The sequence below is a fragment of the Hypomesus nipponensis genome, chromosome 22, assembly GCF_054491055.1.
Source record: "Hypomesus nipponensis isolate SF chromosome 22, ASM5449105v1, whole genome shotgun sequence".
Classification (NCBI taxonomy): Eukaryota; Metazoa; Chordata; class Actinopteri; order Osmeriformes; family Osmeridae; genus Hypomesus; species Hypomesus nipponensis.
In genome coordinates, this window is record NC_140382.1 from 15,817,982 (window position 1) to 15,840,000 (window position 22,019).

The 22,019-nt window shown below is 49.2% G+C and overlaps 1 protein-coding gene across 1 annotated transcript in view; it reads left to right on the plus strand.

Annotated features, from left to right (window-relative positions):
- tenm3 (teneurin transmembrane protein 3) overlaps nucleotides 1-22,019 on the plus strand; it is a 175,066-nt gene that overhangs the window by 132,399 nt on the left and 20,648 nt on the right. Inside the window, exons 16-22 of the mRNA XM_084686437.1 lie at nucleotides 378-597; nucleotides 2,168-2,287; nucleotides 3,779-4,040; nucleotides 7,722-7,853; nucleotides 8,163-8,298; nucleotides 10,372-10,515; nucleotides 20,950-21,199. Coding sequence (XP_084542563.1) covers nucleotides 378-597; nucleotides 2,168-2,287; nucleotides 3,779-4,040; nucleotides 7,722-7,853; nucleotides 8,163-8,298; nucleotides 10,372-10,515; nucleotides 20,950-21,199 — 1,264 coding nt within the window. The remainder of the gene's footprint in view (nucleotides 1-377; nucleotides 598-2,167; nucleotides 2,288-3,778; nucleotides 4,041-7,721; nucleotides 7,854-8,162; nucleotides 8,299-10,371; nucleotides 10,516-20,949; nucleotides 21,200-22,019) is intronic.

Genomic DNA, 22,019 nt, shown 5'->3' on the forward strand with positions numbered 1-22,019 from the left:
ACACACACACGTTCACAAATACTCATAGGTACACACATCTGCACACACAGGCACAAACGCACACACTCTCTGCCGTCAGTGCAGAGCGGCCAGGCTGTTTGTCACCAGCTCTGGGGGTTAAAGGTCAGCTAATATCCTAGAACAACTGGGGCTGCCTTCCTCCCCAGAGATCAGCCAATCAGAGCACATTGTGGCGGGCACACCAACACCTGTGTGTGTGGTTTGTGTTTCCTCCACCTCCTATAAATCCACCAGCTATGCGACTTGTGTGCTGACTTAAACACAACATGCTAGGTTTCTTGTAGTGTGTGTGTGTGTATCTACATGTATCTGTGTGTATCTACATGTGTGTGTGTGTGTGTGTGTGTGTCCTGCAGATGGTCTGGCGGACTGTATGGACCCAGACTGCTGTCTCCAAGCGTCCTGTCAGAGCCAGCCCTACTGCAGAGGGTCACCTGACCCCGCCGAGGTGCTGAGCCAGAGCCCCGCCCCCCTGGTGCCCCAGCTGGCCGCACGCTCCTTCTACCAGCGCATCCACTTCCTGGTCGGCCATGACAGCACACACGTCATCACCGGGGACAACCCCTTCAACAGGAGGTACGGGGGAGCCGGACCATGTGACCACGCTGCACCTCCTCTCCATCTCTTCCCCTCGCTGTGTCTCTCCTCCTGCCAGTTCTACCTTCATGTCTCCATCCCTGCCTCTCTGCCTCTCATTGACTGTCCAATTCTACCTTCATCTCTCCATCCCGCCTCTCTGCCTCTCCTTGACTGTCCAGCTGTACCTCCATCTCTCCATCTCCCCCTCATCGCTGTCTCATTTCTTTATGCAAAGAGAAAGGAGGAGAGGAGGGAAGAGAAAAGAAAAGTAATACCAAAAGGACAGGGAGGAAATCAGACTCTGAGGGGGAGAGAGAGAGAGAGAGAGAGAGAGAGAGAGAGAGAGAGAGAGAGAGAGAGAGAGAGAGGGGGGAAGGAAGGGATCGAGGGTGAGAAAGGAGGGGAGGACAGAGTGAGGGATTATGAGGTCATCTGGATAGGATAACATTCGACTGATATCTATCCCTAATCTGTCACTACGGCAACCACTGGTTTACAGCCAAAGGAAGGAATACATTACAGGTGCATTAGAGAGCAGGGACTTCTGGGTAATTTATAGGATGATTACTCTGGGGAGGTGTGTGTGTGGGGGAGGGGGGGTTCTGTGTGTGTGTGTGTGTGTTGACTACAGTTCTACTGATTAACTCTCAGTAAATGTGGTAATGACCTGAGGAAAAGGGGAGTAAATCAAGCTGTCCTCTCTTCCTCTTCTCATCTCCGCCCATCCTCTCATCTCCCTCTTTTGTCCTGTCCACCTTTCCGTCTAGCTACCTCTCACTTCATTGACCGTGTGTGTGTGTAAGATTTAGCCCTTAGTCCTCTCCAGTATTGATCAGTGTGCATGTGAGGGGGCACTTAAACAACCTGTGAGTTATGACTGCTTAGGAGGAACAGGGAGGAACAATGCCCTGTGTGTGTGTAAGTGTGTGTGTGGCTTGGTGTGTTTGTGGCTTGCTGTCGGCGTGTGTGTTCTTTTTTGTACATAATAATAGATATGAGTCATTTGTCCAGGGGGCTGCTTCTTAATGGTCAATATCATGTGTTGGTTTAAGTGTTTTCTGCTTTTGTAGAAAGCCTTTCAGCACATAGCATTGTTGTAACATCTGAATATCCCCCCTGTCCTTCTCATCCTCTCCCTCCCTCTCTTCTCCCTCTCCCTCTCCTCTCCCTCTCCTCTCCCTCTCTTCTCCCTCTCTTCTCCCTCTCCCTCTCCCTCTCCTCTCCCTCTCTTCTCCCTCTCTTCCCTCTCCCTCTCCCTCTCCTCTCCCTCTCTTCTCCCTCTCTTCTCCCTCTCTTCCCTCTCCCTCTCCCTCTCTTCTCCCTCTCTTCCCTCTCCCTCTCCCTCTCTTCTCCCTCTCTTCCCTCTCCCTCTCCCTCTCTTCTCCCTCTCTTCTCCCTCTCTTCCCTCTCCCTCTCCCTCTCTTCTCCCTCTCTTCCCTCTCCCTCTCTTCCCTCTCCCTCTCTTCTCCCTCTCTTCTCCCTCTCTTCTCCCTCTCTTCCCTCTCCCTCTCTTCTCCCTCTCTTCCCTCTCTTCCCTCTCTTCCCTCTCCCTCTCCCTCTCCCCCAGTCTGGTGTCCATCATCAGGGGTCAGGTGCTGACAGCAGATGGGACTCCCCTCATCGGGGTGAACGTCACCTTCCTCCACTACCCTGACCACGGATACACCATCACACGCAAGGACGGCATGTAAGTCAGCACACACACATCCTCACACACACATCTTCACACACACATTCTCTCTCACACACATACACACACACACACACAAATTGTGTGTGCCAATTGTGATTTCTATCTTTTCTGGGCTGATGGATTGGGTGTTTATGTGAATGTGTGTCTAAGAGTGTGATTGGAAGTGTACTTCAACCTGAGAGACAGAGAGACAGAGAGAGAGAGAGAGAGAGAGAGAGAGAGAGAGAGAGAGAGAGAGAGAGAGAGAGAGAGAGAGAGAGAGAGAGAGAGAGAGAGAGAGAGAGAGAGAGAGAGAGGAGAGAGAGAGAGGGAGGGAAAGGGGGGCAGTCTACACCAGTGTCAGAGCCAGGATAGAGAGAGAGAGATGGACAGAGTGAAGAAAGGAAAAGGAAGGAGACAAGAGAGAGAAGTACAGACACAGAGAGAGAGAGAGAGAGAGAGAGAGAGAGGGGGGGGGGGAGGGGGGGGGGAAGAGAGATCTCTTCCACATCTTCACATGCAAATGTCACCAGCAGACCAGTGAAAACCGGCCAGCATTTAAAGACTGCAGGCCTGTTTAAAATGCATTGGATTTACAAGGGCAGAATCAATCACCGGTACACAGCCACGCACACACACACACACACGCACACACACACACTCACCGAGACACACACACACACTCACAGAGACACACACACGCACACACTCTCCTCTGTAAAAGCATCCCAGTGTTATTCCAGAAGCATCCTCTCCTCCAGAGAGCAGCAGAGGTAATGAGGCCACACCTTATTACACCTCTCTACACAGTACAGAGAGAGAGAGAGAGCACAGGCCACACCTTATTACACCTCTCACACATTACAGAGAGAGAACACAGGCCAGAGAGGAGACCCTTTATTAGGTTCTTCCAGCTGCAGGGCTGTGTGTTGGTGTGTGTGTGTACGTTTGTGTTTTGCTGTATGTGTGTGTGTGTGTGTGTGTGTGTGTGTGTGAGAGGGAGAGACATCTGGTGTCCTAATAGAGGTATTCAGGTAGGCAGAGGCTAAGCTCCCAGACACGTCCGATGGTAAATGAGATCCAATAGAATAAGAGGTTGGCCTCGAGCCGTCCAGTGAGGTGCTGTGACCCTGCCACAGAGTCCTGAGTGGTATAGATGAGCACAGGAAGAGAGGGAGGAGAGCCAGCAGATTGGGTGTCTCGTGTCATTTGTGTTGTTGGGGTGAAAGCTCCCCTCGGTGCCGGAGCACAGCGTGATGAAGAGGGTGGCATTTGAGAGACGCCTCCTTAAAACGCAATCTAATATCTTTCCCCCTCCGTTCATCCCTCTCTCCGAATCCATCTGCCTCTTCCTCTCTTTCGATCTCTCCCGCCCTCCATCCCTCCCTCTATCCCCTCCCCTCTCTCTCCTTCAATCCCCACGCTCTCCTCCCTCCCTCCGCCTCTCACCATCTCTTCCGACCTCCATCACCCCCCCTCCTCTCCTTGCCTCCCTCTCCTCTCCAGGTTTGACCTCCTGGCCAACGGCGGGGCCTCCCTGACCCTGGGCTTTGAGCGCGCTCCGTTCTTGCCCCAGTACCGCACGGTGTGGATCCCCTGGAACGTGTTCTACGTCATGGACACCCTGGTGATGAAGAAGGAGGAGAACGACATCCCCTCCTGCGACCTGAGCGGCTTTGTCAGGCCCCTCCCCCTCATCGTGGCCTCGCCCCTCTCCACCTGCTACCGCTCCTCCCCTGAGGACGGCCCCATCATACCTGAGACACAGGTACGCACCCTCACACCCCTACACACACACACATGCAGACACACGTCCCTACCCACACACATACGCCTACGTACACACACACCCCTACACACACACACACATGCAGACACTCACCTACACACACACAAGCCTACACACACACACGTATGCCTACGTACACTCACATCCCAACCCACACACACTGCCTACGTACCCTCACACACCTACACACACACACACACACACACGCCTACATACACTCTGCCTACACAAACGCACACACCACAGACACAAACACACACACGCACCAGCACACGTACGTGCCCACGCACCCAAATAGTCACGCAAACACAGCTCATTAAAAAGCACGGTACAGAGAAATAAGCAGGGAGCAAGATCAGAGAGTTTACAGTGAGGTACCTGCAGTGTTTACTGCCCACGTTTTAACTGGCCCGTTAGGACACACACACACACACAGTTTTATAACAGTGAGCGGTGTTATACAAGCCTACCTTTAACAAGCCAGTGATTGAAGCAGTACGGATTTATTAGCTGGAATCACAGACGATCCACGTCAACCACAAACACACACACACTCACACACACACACTCACACACACACACTCTCACACAGGTCAAACCCAAGCGTCTTCAGTCTTATCCCTATCATAGCCAAGACTGTGTGCACAGAGCAGCCAAACACATTGTAGTGTTTGGTTGGGTGTCCAGAGCTAGCAACTGATATGTGTTCTCTGGACACACTTCACTCCTCTTCTCCTGGCTCCCCTCCTCTCCCCTCCTTTCCTCCTTTCCTCCTTTCATCCTCTCCCCTCCTCCTCCCCTCCTCTCCTCTCCTCTCCCCTCCTCCTCTCCTCCTGCCCTCCTCTCCTCCTCTCCCCCTCCCCTCCTGGCTCTGCTCTGCTCCAAAAGTCTTTTAATGAAACAATGTCTGCCAGCCTAGATCCTGCCAAGCAGTGCAACACACACACAGCAATGCTACACTAAACTGTCAAATGTATCTCAACAATGTTTAGGTTTTCACATACACATGTGAACACGTCCACATACACACACACTCACTCACACACACACAAGCAGCTTCAGACATTGCCAAAAGGAGATTCCTCCTGTCTCAGGAGTTGATGAGCGACAGACACCCAGGAAGAAAGAGGAAAGCGAGCGAGAGACGGAGAAGGCCAGAGAAACAGATTGCAGTGCATGGAAGGACGAAGGAGAACAGAGGGATCACATTCTCTCCCTCTCTCTTCTCTCCTTTCTTCATGTCAGTATCAGTGTGTATAAAGTTAACCACAGGGCTTTGATATCTAATATGGTTGCCAATGACAACAGGATCTATCAGAACGAGCATCTAATTGAGCGGACAACACACACACACACACTCCAACCCACACTGCATTCCCACACATTTGTCCTCCACCCTCTCTTACACACACCCACACGTTGCAGCCACATGCCCCAACGGTGTGTGTGTGTGTGTGTGTGTTCGTAAGGCAGGGAAAGGGTAAACTCCTCTGACATACAGGGTAATTATCCTTCAGGGTTGGGCACTTGGCAATCTAATGGGACTGTTTTTATAACACACACTCTCTCTCTCTTATACTCTCTCTCACACACACACACACACACACACTCCTACAGGGACCCCACCCTGCTCCCCCATATGTGTAACTACATTCCTCCAGACCCTAATAGCATGTTTCTCCTGGCTCTAAACTAACTCATAATAAAAGGCTTCTGTTATTACGTTCAAAGTAGTGTGTGTGTGTGTGTGTGTGTGTGTGTGTGTGTGTGCGTGCGTTCGAGTGAGTGTTATCTTATGCAATATGGAAAGGAAATGACAATTCTGCCAGGATATGTGTGTGCGTGTGTGTGTGTGTGTGCGCGCTTCTAATGGCGGTCTATAACAGGAACGTGGGATTTTTAATTTTACGATCGTCTGGGAGATCTAAAACAATAAATGCAGCCCCAGCACTTGTGTCTGAAGAAGAGGGCCATTGAAAGAGACGCTATGAAAGGAATGGTTTTGTAATTGACTCTAGCTGAAGATTTAAACCATCTTTAATACACAAATAGGAACACACACGTTCACACAGGCGTACACCTACACACACACTCATACACACACACACTCGGCTCGCAACTGTACACAATGCAAAGCGACTTACAGTGAGTACAGGGACATTCCCCCCGAAGCAAGTAGGGTGAAGTGCCTTGCCCGAGTACACAACGTCATTTGGCACGGCAGAGAATCGATCCAGCAACCTTCTAAATACTAGCCCGACTCCCTCACCGCTCAGCCATTTGACTCTGAATGAAATGTAATTCATTGCGATTGTGCTTTGGTAGCCTCATTCACCAGACTTTTAAAGAGCTCTTACACTTGAGCTCCAGTCTGGATGGAGGATGGAGATCCTGGTCCAGTGGGCAGAACACAGTGACCCAGCCCATGTATAGACAGCCTGGAACACCCCCACTGAAGCATTTACAATGTAGAAGTCCCCATCAATCTACTAATGGTGATGGAACCATAGCATTAGAATAATAAGGCCTCATCACCATCATTCCTATGGCAACACCATGGTTGCTAGAAGACAGGTCAGAGAATGTTCTGTTGGCAGGGAGGTTGCTATGAAGTTTGGAATCAAGTCTCTGATTGATGACACCTCACCGTGTGTGTGTGCGCGTGCGCACGTGTGATGGATTGTTCTCACAGAAAGAATCAATAACAGTGTGTGTACTATCACAGAAGAGAAAACCAGAAAAACACATCCTGACACACACACACACCATCTCATCAAATCAAACAGATGCACACATCCAAACACCCTGTCCCATTAGTGAGCGGTCTGACAGACTCGTCGAGTTAAGACACCGTGGTTCTAATGATGATAAGACATGGACCAGACAGTCCTCACCTGACTGTCGCCAACACACATGCCCCCTAACAGGCTGCTGTTAGGATAACTACATAGGGATAATGGTTTTAGTTGTTATTGTTATCATCTCTGGGTAGTTATCCATCCACCCTGTCCACACCTGCCAGGTAGCTTACTAAACCTGTCCACATTACTGTCAAAAGCACTGCATTTGTATGCAGAAGCCATGTCATTTCCCTCTGTTTAGAGAGAGATAGGAACACGTGCTCTAACAAGTGTCTCACCCTGTCAGAGTGGGACGCGTGGCACTGAGTGGATGCTGAGCGGATGGAGTTCATTTTCCTATTGATCTGAATACAGACACATGCAGAGTTGGGTGTGTTGCAGTCCGCTTGCTGCCCATCAGGAAGATAGTTAGTGAGTCATGCAGACAAGCTGTCCTGCCAGAACAGGATCCCTCCCTCCCCTCCCTCTTCTTCTTCTTCTTTACCCACCACTGTTAGGACACTCTTTGACCCCCCTTTCCTCCTCCCCCCTTTCCCCCTCCCCCCTCACAGCAGTGTGCTGTGTCTTCCTGGCACAGTGACATATCATCAACCGCCCCCCCCCACACACACACACACACTCACACAACTCCATGCCCCACCACACTCCAACACACACACACACAACCCAATGCCCCACCACACACTCACACAACCCCATGCCTCACCATACCCCCCCCCCCCCCCCACAGACACACACACCTGTGCACCAGTGGTGTGCTGACACGTCCTGCTCCCTCTGCTTTGATGTGTGTCTGCAGGTGTTACAGGAAGAGACGTCCATCCCAGGAAGTGACCTCTACCTGCTGTATCTCAGCTCGCGGGCGGCAGGGTACAAGCCTGTCCTGAAAGTCACCATGACCCAGTCTAGCATCCCCTTCAACCTCATGAAGGCAAGTCACCAAGAACACTCTCAAATCAATACCCTGCGTTTACTTCCACAAGCCACAAGGACTGGCAGACGTGGAATAGGAAGTAAGCTTTAGCTTAATCAGTTTTGTAATTCATTTAGTAGAAGTGTAGCGCCAATAGACCCATAGCGCATATAGAAAGTGCAGCAGGAGCTCAAGGATAGGAAGTGCAGAGTTCTAACAGTGTTTCGGTGGTCAGAGTCAAGAAACGGTATGTATTTACTAGGAACTCGTTTTGGTATTTATAATGGATAACCCTGATAATAAGCGTTGCTGTTTCTATTTCCCCAGGTGCACCTGATGGTGGCTGTAGTGGGCCGGTTGTTCCAGAAGTGGTTCCCAGCTCAGCCCAACCTTTCCTACACCTTCATTTGGGACAAGACTGACGCCTATAACCAGAAAGTCTATGGACTCTCAGAGGCAGTCGGTGAGTTAGCATCGCTTGTATAATAGGTCTGATTGCTAGAGGAACTGGCTAACTAATTGAGCTTAGGGCAATGGATGGGTTAGCTTAGCTGTGGTACGTCTGGCTAATGCTAATTCAGTTGGGATGGAATTGAAAAGAAAGCCTAGCATGCTACACTAGACAATTAGTAGAATAACATTTCAGTCCCAAACAGCTGTCCTCTCTGCTAAGTACAAGAGCTCCAGAAACATTCCACTGTTATATTTGTATGTGTTTTTCTTGAACTTTCTGACTCTGGATATTTGATACTGAGAAAACAGCCTTGCTGTCAAGGCCTTTTGTGTTGAGATGTTACACTCTGAACCCTGTGAGGTGTCTCTGTTTTAGCAGTGATTCCATGAGCACCTCTCTTTTTCTCTGTCCCCTCTCACTCTTCAACTCTCTCATTCTCTCACATCCTCTCTTCCTCATTTCCTGTCTGTCCTCTCTACCAACTCCCCCTCTTTCTCCACCACCTTCTTCTCCCTATCTGTCTCTCTCTTAAGTCTCTTCTATCTCTCTCTCGCTCTTTCTCTCTCTCTCACTCTCTCTCTCTCTAGCTCTCCCTCTCTCTCTCTGTCTCCACTTCCTGTTATTTCTTTTTGCTGACAGTGTTTTCTTTGCATGTGTGATTACCATACAACTCCAAACCACTACGACGAACACAAATGTGTGTAAGCGTGCACGTGTCTGTGTGTGTGTGTACTGAAACGTTTCTTTCTTTGCTTCACTCCTCCTCCCATCTGCGTTGTGAAGGTCACAGCAAAAGCTGTGGCTTTTCTTCTAAATATACTGCAGCAACGATCTCTCACTCTCTTTATCTCTCTCTCTGTCTCTCTGTCTCTCTACTCTCTCTCTCTCTCTCTCGGTCTCTCTCTGTCTCTGGCTCTATCGCTCTCTCTCTTCATCCTATATATCTCTCTATCTGTTTCTCTCTCTCTCTCACACACACACACACACACACACCTGGTATGGATAGACAGTACAGTTCTCACAAAAGCGAACTGTACACACATGGTCCGCCAGTAGCTCACACTATTTTACTCTCTCTCTCTCTCTCTCTCTCTCTCTCTCTCTCTCTCTCTCTCTCTCACACACACACACACACACACTCTTTCCCACTCACACAGCCGACAGCAAGGCATGTACTGACATTCCCCCCTCATGGGAGAGTGAATAGAGAACAGAGAAGTGAAGAGGGGTGGGTGGGTGGGTGGGGGGCACAGACTGAAATGGGATGGAGAGAGTGGATGAGTGAGACATGGAAATACAGAGAGAGAGAGAGAGAGAGAGAGAGAGAGAGAGACAGAGAGACAGAGAGACAGAGAGAGAGAGAGAGAGAGAGACAGAGAGACAGAGAGAGAGAGAGAGAGAGAGAGACAGAGAGAGAGAGAGAGAGAGAGAGAGAGAGAGAGAGAGAGAGAGAGAGAGAGAGAGAGAGAGAGAGAGAGAGAGAGAGAGAGAGAGAGAGAGAGAGAGAAATCTTCCCATGCTCTTTAACAGTAAGCATGGATTGAGAGAGGGATGAACCTGTCAGGGGTAGATAGATAGAGGGAGGGAAGAAGGGATGGATAGATGGAGAGAGGGGAGGAGAGATAGATGGAGGGAAAGGGGAGGAATACAGGGAGGGGTGGACTGGACTGTGGTTATTGATCAGTGTTTTATCTCCACTCTTAATCAGACTCCTGGGCTTGTAATGTTGCTTTTAACACACACACATAAACACATAAACACATACACACGCACACACACTTGTGGTTATTGATCCTAGGAAGGGTCTGCAGAGTGCCCGTCTAGATTTGATTGGCTGAGGACAGATGGGACATTTGATGTGATTGGTGGAAAACGGACAGGACATCTCCTGTAATTGGTTAATGACAGATAGGATCCGAAATGATTGGACGAGGACGGGTGGAATGTAGATTTCAAGAGTTAACACTTTCTGTTCAAATGTAAATGTTGACTTAGGACTATGTGTATAAAAGGTTAATGTGCTCAAATGTAAACAATAGTGTCTATATTATATCTGTGATGTGTGTGTGTGTGTGTGAGCAGTTTCGGTGGGTTTCGAGTACGAGTCGTGTCTGGACCTGATCCTGTGGGAGAAGAGGACTGCCGTGCTTCAGGGCTATGAGCTGGACGCCTCCAACATGGGGGGATGGACCCTGGACAAACACCACATCCTGGACATCCAGAACGGTAGGAACACACACACACACACACACACACACACACCCCAGAGGCACAGCCCTCCTCCCAGAGGCAGCTGGAGCTCTTCATTCATGTGGTGTGGAGCCCTAACAGGCTCTTAAGTGCTGTTACCAGATAGCTTTACACACAGCTTATCATTATGCTGTGACATAAGCCTGTTAAACAGCCAGACACGCATACATTACAGGCTTAGCACTGACACACGGCTAACAGAGAGACAGCCCGTGTGCGTGTGAGGAGCGCGGTGAAGGATGAATCAATGTCCAACAAAACAGCCCACTGACAACTCCCTTGTCTTAGTGTACAACCCCCAGCCAAGCACACTGACATCTTTGTCAGTGTGTGTGTGTGTGTGACCTTGACACAGAGTACAGTCAAGCAGAGAGATTGTTGGCAGCCGAACGTTGGTGGTGGCGTGTCATCAAACGCAGACGCGAGATCAGGGTGATGGATGCCAACGGTGCCACCCCCCTCTCCTTAGCAACACTCACTAAGGAGGAGGGAGGGAGGGAGGGAGGGAGGGAGGAGAGAGTTTATCAAACGGACAGAGGGGGAGAGTGTGTGTGTGTAGAGGAGGGGGGAAAAAAAGTGCACATAGTAGACCTGAGAGAAAAGAGGGAGAGAATAAGCGAGATAGTGACAGTTTTAGACTTTTATATCACCAGACACCAAGTCAGGACAACGTCCGGAAATCTCTAGAAGTCACCCCCCCATCCCCATCGGCCAAGAGGCATTAGGTAAGCTAGCGCCAGGCGTGTGAGTGTGCCTGCGCAGGGGGTGACTCCTAAGTGAACCAGCCTGTTCATCAACCTAACGGCTGAAAGAGGAAGCCGGTCCACTTGTCAAAGTGACAGCTGTCTTAATGGAAAAGACCTGGGGGAGGAAGAGGAGGACGGGGACAAGATTGTGTTAGTGGTACTGATGTCAAGAGGAGCAGGAGAGGAGGCTGTGGTGTGAGGAGGAGGAGAGGAGGAGGAGAGGAGGGTGTGGTGTGAGGAGGAGGAGAGGAGGAGGAGAGGAGGGTGTGATGTGAGGAGGAGGAGAGGAGGAGGAGAGGAGGGTGTGATGTGAGGAGGAGGAGGAGGAGGAGAGGAGGGTGTGATGTGAGGAGGAGGAGGAGGAGGAGAGGAGGGTGTGATGTGAGGAGGAGGAGGAGGAGAGGAGGGTGTGATGTGAGGAGGAGGAGGAGAGGAGGGTGTGGTTTGAGGAGAAGGAGAGGAGGAGGAGAGGAGGGTGTGATGTGAGGAGGAGGAGGAGGAGAGGAGGGTGTGATGTGAGGAGGAGGAGGAGGAGAGGAGGGTGTGATGTGAGGAGGAGGAGAGGAGGAGGAGAGGAGGGTGTGGTTTGAGGAGAAGGAGAGGAGGAGGAGAGGAGGGTGTGATGTGAGGAGGAGAGGAGGGTGTGATTTGAGGAGGAGGGGGGGGTTATGTTAGCAGGAGGAGATGAGGAAGAAGAGAGCTGGGGATGATTGGAAAATGAGGAGGATGATTAGAGGAGGGTGTGATGTGAGGAGGATAGGAGTATGTGATGGGACTGTAGATGACAACATAGGGTGCATTTCCACAGCATGGTACCACCTCCACTCAACCCCAACTCTCCTCGCCTTTTTTTGGCGTCGCTACGACGACCGCCTACACTGAGGGGGTACTATCTGCACTGGGAAACGAAGCACCTGGTACCCCGAGCGAGGGGAGCGGAGTGCAGCCGAGCCAATGCAGGTGAAAAGCTCCAGTTGAGGATGCAGTAGAGTTCTGAGGTCCTGATGGGGTGGTGTCAGTCAGAACAGAACCAGGTGCTGACATCTGAGATGAACATCTGAGATGATGTCTGTCAATGTTAGTGCTAACAGGGACAGCCGGGTTATATGATGATGGTGATGAGGATTCTGATTAAGGATGGGGACCAGATGTGAGAACCCAGATTGGGCTGCAGTCTCTGTCCAGACATTCACCTTGACTGTGAAACCCTGTCGCCTGGAACAGTTAGGCTGACGAGACAGTGCAGTCACACACCCTGAGAGGTGTGTGTGTGTGGGTGTGTGCGCGTGTGTGTTTTAGCGTGTGTGTGTGCGTTGATGCTCAAGCGATGCTGTTCTTTACATACACAAACACACCCACATTGTATATCATAAAGGCAGAGTATAACCGTGTCATCACCACTAAACAGCTGTGTTGGTGTATGTGTTAGACAGAGCATAGTGAATGATTTAGACACAGTGCTTAGTGAGACGGGCCTTTCATAAAGGTACAAGCTTCTAGCCGTGGAGGACAATGACAACAGGTACTGTGAATAATGTTGTGTGGAATTGTGTGTGTGTGAAGATCCTTTTATCTAAGGAAATTGTACATACTGTATATTCACATACTGTAAATTATTCAGTCACAGCTCTAAGTACGTTGTTTATTCTTTTGTTGACACACACACAGTCTATGATGCTTAACTAATCACACAAAAGTAAGGCCAATGTATGGTCACCGGTCCATCTCCGCGGTTGTCATGGGTGATTGTTGTCAGGCTGGCTGTTGTTGCCGGGTCGGAGTAGTCGGAGTTTGGGAGTCCTGGTTTTCATGGTCCCGTTTCAGAATGACACTAAGCCCTCCCCCCCCCCCCCCCGCTCTGCCCCCATTGGATTTAGTGGCAGCTTGTCCCAGCCAATTCCTCTGGTCTTTCATCTCTCTGTCCTACACACACATTCTCTCTCTGCCTCTTTCTTTTAGACATCAACATGCGCTTTCTTTCTATCTCTCTGTCTATGCCTGTTTCCTTTTGTCCCTCCCTCCCGCTCTCTCTCTCCCTCTCTCTCCCTCTCTCTCCCTCTCTCTCTCTCTCTCTCTCTTTTACAAAGTACTGTGGCTCTTTGAGGCCCCACTGAGTCCCAAATAGTCCCTCTCCTCCTTAATCCTTCTCTCCTCTCCTCTCTCATCCTTCTATCGCCCATTACTTCTCATCCCTCTTCTCAAACTGCATCTCAGCTCAGCTGAAACCTTTTACCCTCTCACCTCCACTCTCCTCAACCACACACACAAACACACACACACACACACACACACACACAGAGAGACCTCTAACCACCAATTGTGGACCAGCTCTTCAGTCTCACCATTACTGCCCCCTGCCACACACACACTCTCACTTCCCCGCCCATTACTCTATCAGCCAGGAGGACAATCAAGCCCCATTACAGACTCCAGCTCCAGCCCTGCTGTCCTTCCTTCTCACTCTCTCCCTCTCTGACACACGGAAACTCACAAACACTCCTGTCCACCGCTGGGCTGGGAAATTGTGATTACTACTGTCAGTCTCTTGAGCCAAAATGGCCGCCTCAACTCGATATTCTGCTGGCATCCCACTGTTCATACTACCATACTATATGTACACATAATGGTATGTGTGTATGCATTTAGTATCCATCATCCAACATGATATGATAGTGGGGGCTGTGTGTGTGACAGGACAGGACAGGACAGGGGTGATCACTGACGATGCTCTCTGCTGCTCCTGCCTGTCCTGGGAAGAAGGAGGACATTCATATCACCAGTTGTGATGTGAATTTAATGATGATTCTTTTTCTTTAACTCAACCAACATGTGTTGGTTTGAATGTATTGGAAGGGTATAGTGTGTGTGTGTGTGTGTTGAGTTGACATTGTAATAGCAGCCCAGGTGTTTTGGCTGTGCGAAGGCTTCCTCTGTGCGTGCGTTACACACAATCCTCACTCCTCCTCCTTCTCCCTTCTTCCCCTCCTCGTCCTCATCCCTCTCTCCCCCTGTCCTCTATCTGTCACCACATCCATCAAATCACCAGCCATCCCTCGCTCCCTACCCCCCTGGGCCTCCTCCAGCCCTGCACAGCCGGGGTTGTGTGTGTGTGTGTGTCTGTGTGTGTGTGTGTGTGTCTGTGTGTGTCTGTGTGTGTGTGTGCGTGTGTGTGTGTGTGAGCGAGTGGGTTTTTAGGGAGGGGGGGGGGGTTCAGGGTGTTAGTTTGTGTCTTTAGGGGAGGTGTACTGCGTGCTGTGTTTGTGTGTGTAGGCATGTGTATTCCCCGTAGATCAAACCCCCTGATGACAGCACATGTTCTGAGATTGCTGTCCCGGGATTTACCCTGAAAACCGCTTTCAAGCACATTTATTTCAAATGCCAATCATTACAATATTTCTCCCTGTACCATGATATCTTACCCAGAACACACACACACACACAACTCGAGTGATAGATGGACACATCACAGTCTTCTTCTCAGACACTCATCCTTACTAAGCCTGCAGGATAAAGAGAGAGAGAGAGAGACAGAGAGAGAGAGAGAGAGAGAGAGAGAGGGGGGGGGGGGGAGAAGGAGAAGGAGAGGTAGCGGTGCGAGAGATAAGGAAAGCATGTAAAAAGAGAAAAGGGGAAATAAGAAAGCTCCAGATTCTAAGTACCAATCAGGCTGTGTACCTCCATTTCCTGTCTGCCAGCCTCCTAGCAGACTCCACTTCCTGTTTCAAACACACAATCCTCAAATGTGCTCCCGACACTTGTCTGCCAGCCTCTCGACATCATCCTCGAGTCGCCCTTCTTTTCCTCTTTCTCTCTTCTTTCCTCAATCCCTCTCTCCGTCTGCAGGCTGAGATAAGGTCGTTTTTGTTTACACACACACACACACACACACACACACACACACACAGCAACAGGTCTGTGGTTTTAGGGGAAGCCAGCTCTTCAGAGAAGTCTGTAATCTGAAAGACAGCATCCTTTTCCACCCCTCTCTTTGTTTCTTTCTACTTCTCTGTCCCCCTCATTCTCTCTCTCAATCCCTTATTCATTGTGTTGGAGAGAGGACAGACACTTCCACATCACATTCTCAGCGTCCCCCCCCCCCCAGACGCACACACACAGACGCACACCAAACAACTGACGATGATTGCAGAGGGACACACATTCCAAATCCTTCCAAACACCTGTGTGAATCACCCCCAATCCCAGTGAGCTGGAGTGTGTGCTGGGTCAGGTGTGTGTGTGTGCTGTGGCTTTAACGACAGCAGAGGACTCCTCAATACTGCCTCAATGTGTCCTATCCCCCTATCCCCCAGCGCACACACCTCCACACACACAACTCCACACACACACCTCCACACACACCTCCACACACACACCTCCACACACACCTCCCCACACACACCTCCACACACACCTCCACACACACCTCCACACACACACCTCCACACACACCTCCACACACACCTCCACACACTGCCCCCACACCAGTCTCTTTCATCTGCCGTTATCTGGGGCTCTCAGCAGCATGGAGCTCCATGCTTCCAGCCCACGTCTCAGCAGGTGGGCCAGTTCTCACACACACACACACACATACACACACACACACATACACACACACACACATACACACACACACACAAACACCCCCGGCAGGAGCTCAGGGGAAAGTGCCTCTGCACCGGGGAACGTGAAACCGTTATTTACCATTTCTCTGGTTTGCATTCTGTTTCTCTTTCCTCTCCATCACATACATATGTATCCATACATACGTGCATACAGTACATATGTAGATATCATGGAGCTTATTTAAAAATCATTGTAGAACCTGCCAGGGTCTAGAACTGATGGTGAACTGTTCAGCTTTCAAGTTTCTCCTTCCTGCTCTATGTTCCTGGGATAGTGTTGATTTTCTCCTCTCCCCCAATAGACGTTTGATAGAGAATAAAATAGGGGTCAGAGTTGACTAGGGCAGTGTGTGTGTGCGTGTGTGTGTGTGTGTGTGTGTGTGTAGCAACAGAGAATAGGTTCCATCCATCTCATTTACTCAGGTGGTGTCACACATGGCATGAAAGCTTAGCTTCTCTCTCTCTCTCACGCACGCACAGTGAAACAACCTTCAGGAGACATTAGCTCGTCCTGTGAAGGTGTTTGAGTTTGTTCGTGGCAGTATTAGAAAGATTCTGGGAAGAAATTAAGCCAAGGTTAAAAGTGTGTGTGTGAAGGAGTGTGTGTGGGTGTGTGTGTGTGTGTGTGTGAGGGAGAGTGTGTGTGTGTGTGAGTATATTGCTCACTCAGCACCGCTGGGAGACCAATCAGTTACTCCGCTTCAACAACATACCAACTCTCAGCACACACACTAAGACACACACACTAACACACACACTAACACACATGCACATGTGCCGACACCCACAGAGCTTGAAGATCCCTGTGACCTGCTGCTGTTCTCCATCAAGCAGGGAAAGGGCCACCCGTGTCCTGTGGAGATGCAGCTGCCCTGCTAACTAGGCTAACTTGGCCTGGAGGCTAATCAATGACACTACCGATCCTAGCTTAGCTCCGGTGGAGATCGTGTGTGTGTCCGACTGTGTGTGCATGCGTGTGTTTGTGTTTGTATTTTGTGTGCGTACAGGGGTCCGTGCTGTGCAGGGTCCCTGCTGCAGAGTGTGGTGGGCTAGCTAAGATGGCGTCATTGATCTGGTAATTAGCAACAGTGGAGAAGCTGCCTGGTAGTCCAACATGGCGCCCCATGTGAATAATTTAAGTCACACAGCGTGAAGCCGCTGTTTGAAGTATCCTCTTTGAAGCCTCAGCTCCACGTTCTACCACACCCCTCTCCTCCGTCTCCTGGCCTCCTTCCCACACTTCTTTCCTCCTTCCGTTTCATTTCGTCCTACAGAATTCCATCAGTGATCCTCTGCAGTGCAAATGTTAACAAAGTTGGATCAACGTTGGAACAATGTTTAAACTGTACCAGGACGTGTGTGTGTGTGTGTGTGTGTGTGAGAGAGAGAGAGAGAGAGAGAGAGAGAGAGAGAGAGAGAGAGAGGAGGAAGGCAGGCAGGCAGGCTGCAGTAGAACGTGTGTGTGTGTGTGTGAGAGAGAGAGAGAGAGAGAGAGAGAGAGAGAGAGAGAGAGAGAGAGAGAGAGAGAGAGAGAGAGAGAGAGAGAGAGAGAGAGAGAGAGAGAGCGGAAGGCAGGCTGCAGTAGAGTGTACTTGTGTGTAATGGGTTGTCGGCTATGTTAGGTAGTGAGAATGACAAGGGCTGACCACATTTGTTATTCTAGACAACCCAAACATACCATCTGTCCATCCATCCATCCATCCATCCATGCATGCACTCTCTCTCCCTCCCCCTCCCTCTCTCTCTTTCTCTCTCTCTCTCCCTCTCTCCTTTTCTCACTCATCCTCTCTCGCTTTCTCTCTCTTTCTCACTACATTCCTCTTGCTACAAGTAAGCAAAGCCCTTCTCTAGAACCACTAGAAGAAATAAGTCGTTTTATGTCGTCGAGGTTGAGAGAGGGCCTTTTCACAGTATCATTTAGCATCAAGCCGACAAGAGACCAGTGTGTTTGTCCCTCCAGCCTCAGTCATGTCTGAGAGCGCTGCCGGTACCACGCGGCCTGTTTGTGTTCTGCATCCAGAGAGCCTTGCCGGAGCCTCTCTTGTTTCTCCTCCGCTCAGGAGCTTTGAAAGGATATACTTCAGAACCATCTACTCGTAGACGCTACAAGGCATTCATCTCAATGTGATGGTACCCATTGTGTTGGAGCACAGTGATCAGTGCGGCTGGCCTTCACCAAGCTGTCTACACTGGAGACAGAGTAGTGTCATGCAGAGGCAAGTCACTGAATTGCAATATTCAGATCATCCTTGTGTCTGTTGAACAGCTGATCTTCAGACAGGAAGGAGGGAGAGATAAAGGGAGACTGTTGACGAAAAGGAGGAAAGGAAGGAATTGCTCTTACCTTTCGATCTGTTAAACACGGTCTTTTGGCAGTTCTACTTATTCTTGTTATGTTAAGTTTTTACTCCACCATTTGGACAAAGGTAGAAGCAGGAGACGATGGAATTTGCAAGCAGAGATACTGAACACTAAGTGTACACTAAGTCTTTGAAGCAGAGATACTGGCTAGGTGTACACTAAGTCTTTGAAGCAGAGCTCATTGACTTGCTCTGTGTTCGCAACAGACCGGCGCATAACACAGGTTGGGGTAAAACATAGTCAGGGTGACCTTGATCTGACATGACACACAAACGTTGTTTTCCTGTTCTCAACCATCAGGCCATTCCTTGCCCTATAACAACCATCAGGCCATTCCTTGCCCTATAACAACCTTTGGCCCTCAGTCGCCAGGCCTAATACATTTGTAGAGAGACAAGAGCGAAGCTTTAAGACATTGAAAATAGCAAGGTGGGACGTTTCTTAGTCAAAGCATATCTATCAAAAGTATTCTCATTGAACTCCTCAATCCCTTCCCATCCCTCCCTCATGATCTGTTCTGCTCTCTCCATCCACCCTGGCAGTCAGTGCTAGGTCAAGTTTAAAGCCCCCTCCCCACCACCCCCCACCACCCACCACCACCCACCACCACCCACCACCACCCCCCACACACACAGCATTTGGTGTTGTCGGCAAAATATTAAGCAGCGCCTTGCAAGTATATCCAGCAGCTCCTGAGCGTTCCATGGCCCCAGGCACTTCCTCTTCCTGTGTCTTCTTCCCCCCACGACCAATCACAGCCTTCTGTACTTAGCCCTCTAGCCAATCCCAGGCGGTCACTGGCATGGATGCCTGTGTGTGTGTACGTCCCCTTCAATGACACAGTAGGGGGCCACAAAAAATCTAGGAAGCACACATGCGCGCACACACACTCTCTAATAGCATTTCTCCACCCTCAAAAATATACATTGTCCCACTCCAACAGATTAATAGCATACTCGTTTGTGTAATTTAGAGTTATATTTCGCTGGTGTTCGATTTTTCATAACTGATCTATTATGATGATTAGATTAGGTAAAGACCAGGCAGGCCTTAGAGGAGGATGTCAGAGTGGTGATTGAGAGGTGCTCTACATGAATTGATCCTGGATATTGATTAAGCTATCACAGTGGCTGGTAGGGAGGGTGGTAATTAATGATGCTAACAAAGATAGTTATTGATTTTGAAATAACCTCTCAATTCCAACAGATCACATTACAGAGGATTGTTTATTATAGGAATGAGTTTTAGGATCAAAATAAAATAGATTCCTATAAGTAAAAAAATGATCAAACAGAATACATTTAGTATTGATATAATTATAATAATACCAGTAGAGATTATTATATTTAGTATAATTTATATTGTTATTGTTATAATAATAATGATAATAAAGGTAATGTGTCAATATTAATTATGATTAGTAAGTAGTCATTCTTTTACATAATTTTTTTATAGAAAACATTTTTTTTTTTCAATTAATATCCTGTAATGTGTTAACAGTCATTAATTTCTCATGATGAATACGTGCATACACATATTTCTTTCTTTCTGTAATGCAGATCTTGGTTTAATAATACAATACATTTAAAACATGTATTTTTTTTATTAATAGTGCACCTTTATTGCCAAGGCGCTATCAGGGCACTTCAGGTGTAAAAAGAAAACTATCAAGCAGTAAATAGTACAAAGGACAAAAAAGTGCATATATTTTGGGGCGGGGGTTGTTTGTTTAAAAATGTTAGAGAACTAAAATACACCTGCCGCTAGCTTTACTTTACAACTAAATGGTTTTTGAAATAGTGTGTGTTTCGGTGTTTGAATGTGGTCATGACGATGTAAAGACGGATGAGGGGGTGAGCGGAACACAGAGCATTCTCTAGCTGACATCCGTGAAGCGCCAACAGTCCTCCTCTCCTCTCGCTTTCATGTCTGGTAATCCACTCTCTGCCTTTATATTGGTTTCGAGGGCCTTAAATGAATGCCTACACACACACACACACACACACACGCCAGCTCACGCACACCCCTCCTTTAATCTCTGAGTCTGTGTGATTGTTCCCACCCCCTGTAGAGAGGTAGGCCCAGGATGTCCTATCCTAACAGACTACCAAACAGGGCCTGCCCTCCAGGCCCAAACACAGAATAGACTCTGTCCCCACCGGCTAAATCCCCAGCCTCGTCTCTAGCCTCACGCCCAGCCTCACCCTCAGCCTCTACCCTCTACCACAGTACTGCCAAGTCTCCCACTGACCAGCTGTGGGGATCAGTGTTGTAATCATCACTCATGGCTATATCCAAGCACAGCAGCATGTGAACCCTGCTACTTTGCTTTGATCAAAATTTCACAAGGTGAAATTCATCAGAGGATTACATATTCAAAGCTTTGGTGTTAATTACATGTTTTGTAAAATGCAAAAAAAAAAAAAAGTGCACTTTACTATTAAGCTTGTGGGTGTACGTGTGTGTGTTTTCAGAGATTGTTTGGCCTCGGGGCAAGAATTATCAGGAAATGAAGTCAAAGCAACAGGGAACCTAAGCTGAATCTAATAAATAAAAGAGAGAGAATGAGGCGGGAGAAACACACATCTCCTTGATGTCCCACACATCTTGAGAGAAGTGAAACAGCAGGAACCACCACCCCTACTTTCACTCAGCATGTCTCCTCCCCCTTCCTCCTCCAGGTATCCTATACAAGGGAAACGGGGAGAACGTCTTCCTGTCCCAGCAGCCCCCAGTCATCAGCAGCATCATGGGGAACGGCCGTCGCCGCAGTATCTCCTGCCCCAGCTGTAACGGCCAGGCGGAGGGCAACAAGCTGCTGGCCCCGCTGGCCCTAGCCTGTGGGGCGGACGGAAGCCTCTTCGTGGGAGACTTCAACTACATACGACGCATCTATCCTTCTGGGAACGTCACCAGTGTGATGGAGCTGAGGTATGGAGGGAGGTATGGAGGGAGGGAGGGAGGGAGGGAGGGAGGGAGGGAGGGAGGGAGGGAGGGAGGGAGGGAGGGAGGGAGGGAGGGAGGGAGGGAGGGAGGGAGGGAGGGAGGGAGGGAGGGAGGGAGGGAGGGAGGGAGGGAGGGAGGGAGGGAGGGAGGGAGGGAGGGAGGGTTTTCACACACTATACTGTCTTATCTGTCTTTTCACTTAAATCCTTTTCAATTCCCTGTTCTTTGTGTGAGTCTGTTCTAACAAACTAACATCTCTGACCTCTTTCTTTCACTCATTTTTTCCTTCCGTGTGTGTCCTCTTTGCTTGCACTCTCCAAAGAAACAAAGATTTCAGACATAGGTAAGAATTACCAACCTTGTCACCCTCTCGCTGTCTTTCTCTTTCTGTGCATCAACTCGTGACAGCTTGTCTATATCTGTCTGTCTGTACATGGACGCTCTTACTAGTGGATCCCTGGGATTGGCCAGTCGGGTTACCAATCCCTATTAGTTTTTCATCTGACCAATCAGAGGATCTTAATAAAGGGGTCTAGATAGCAGGGGGTGGAGTCTCACTGTAGGTAATGAGATGAATATAGGTGATAATGAGGGGATAGAAGAAGAACAATATCTGTCATCTAGCACTCTTTTTCTTTCTCTCTCTCCCTCTTTCTCTCTCTTTCTTACACACGCACTAACTTCCTGTCTCTCTTCCTCCTTTTCTCTCAGTCTAATCCTGGCTAGCGTTCACGCTAAATCAAGCCTATTCTTCAGTTGTCGGCTCCAATGTTCATGTTAGACATCAGGCTGAAAGGAGCCTGCA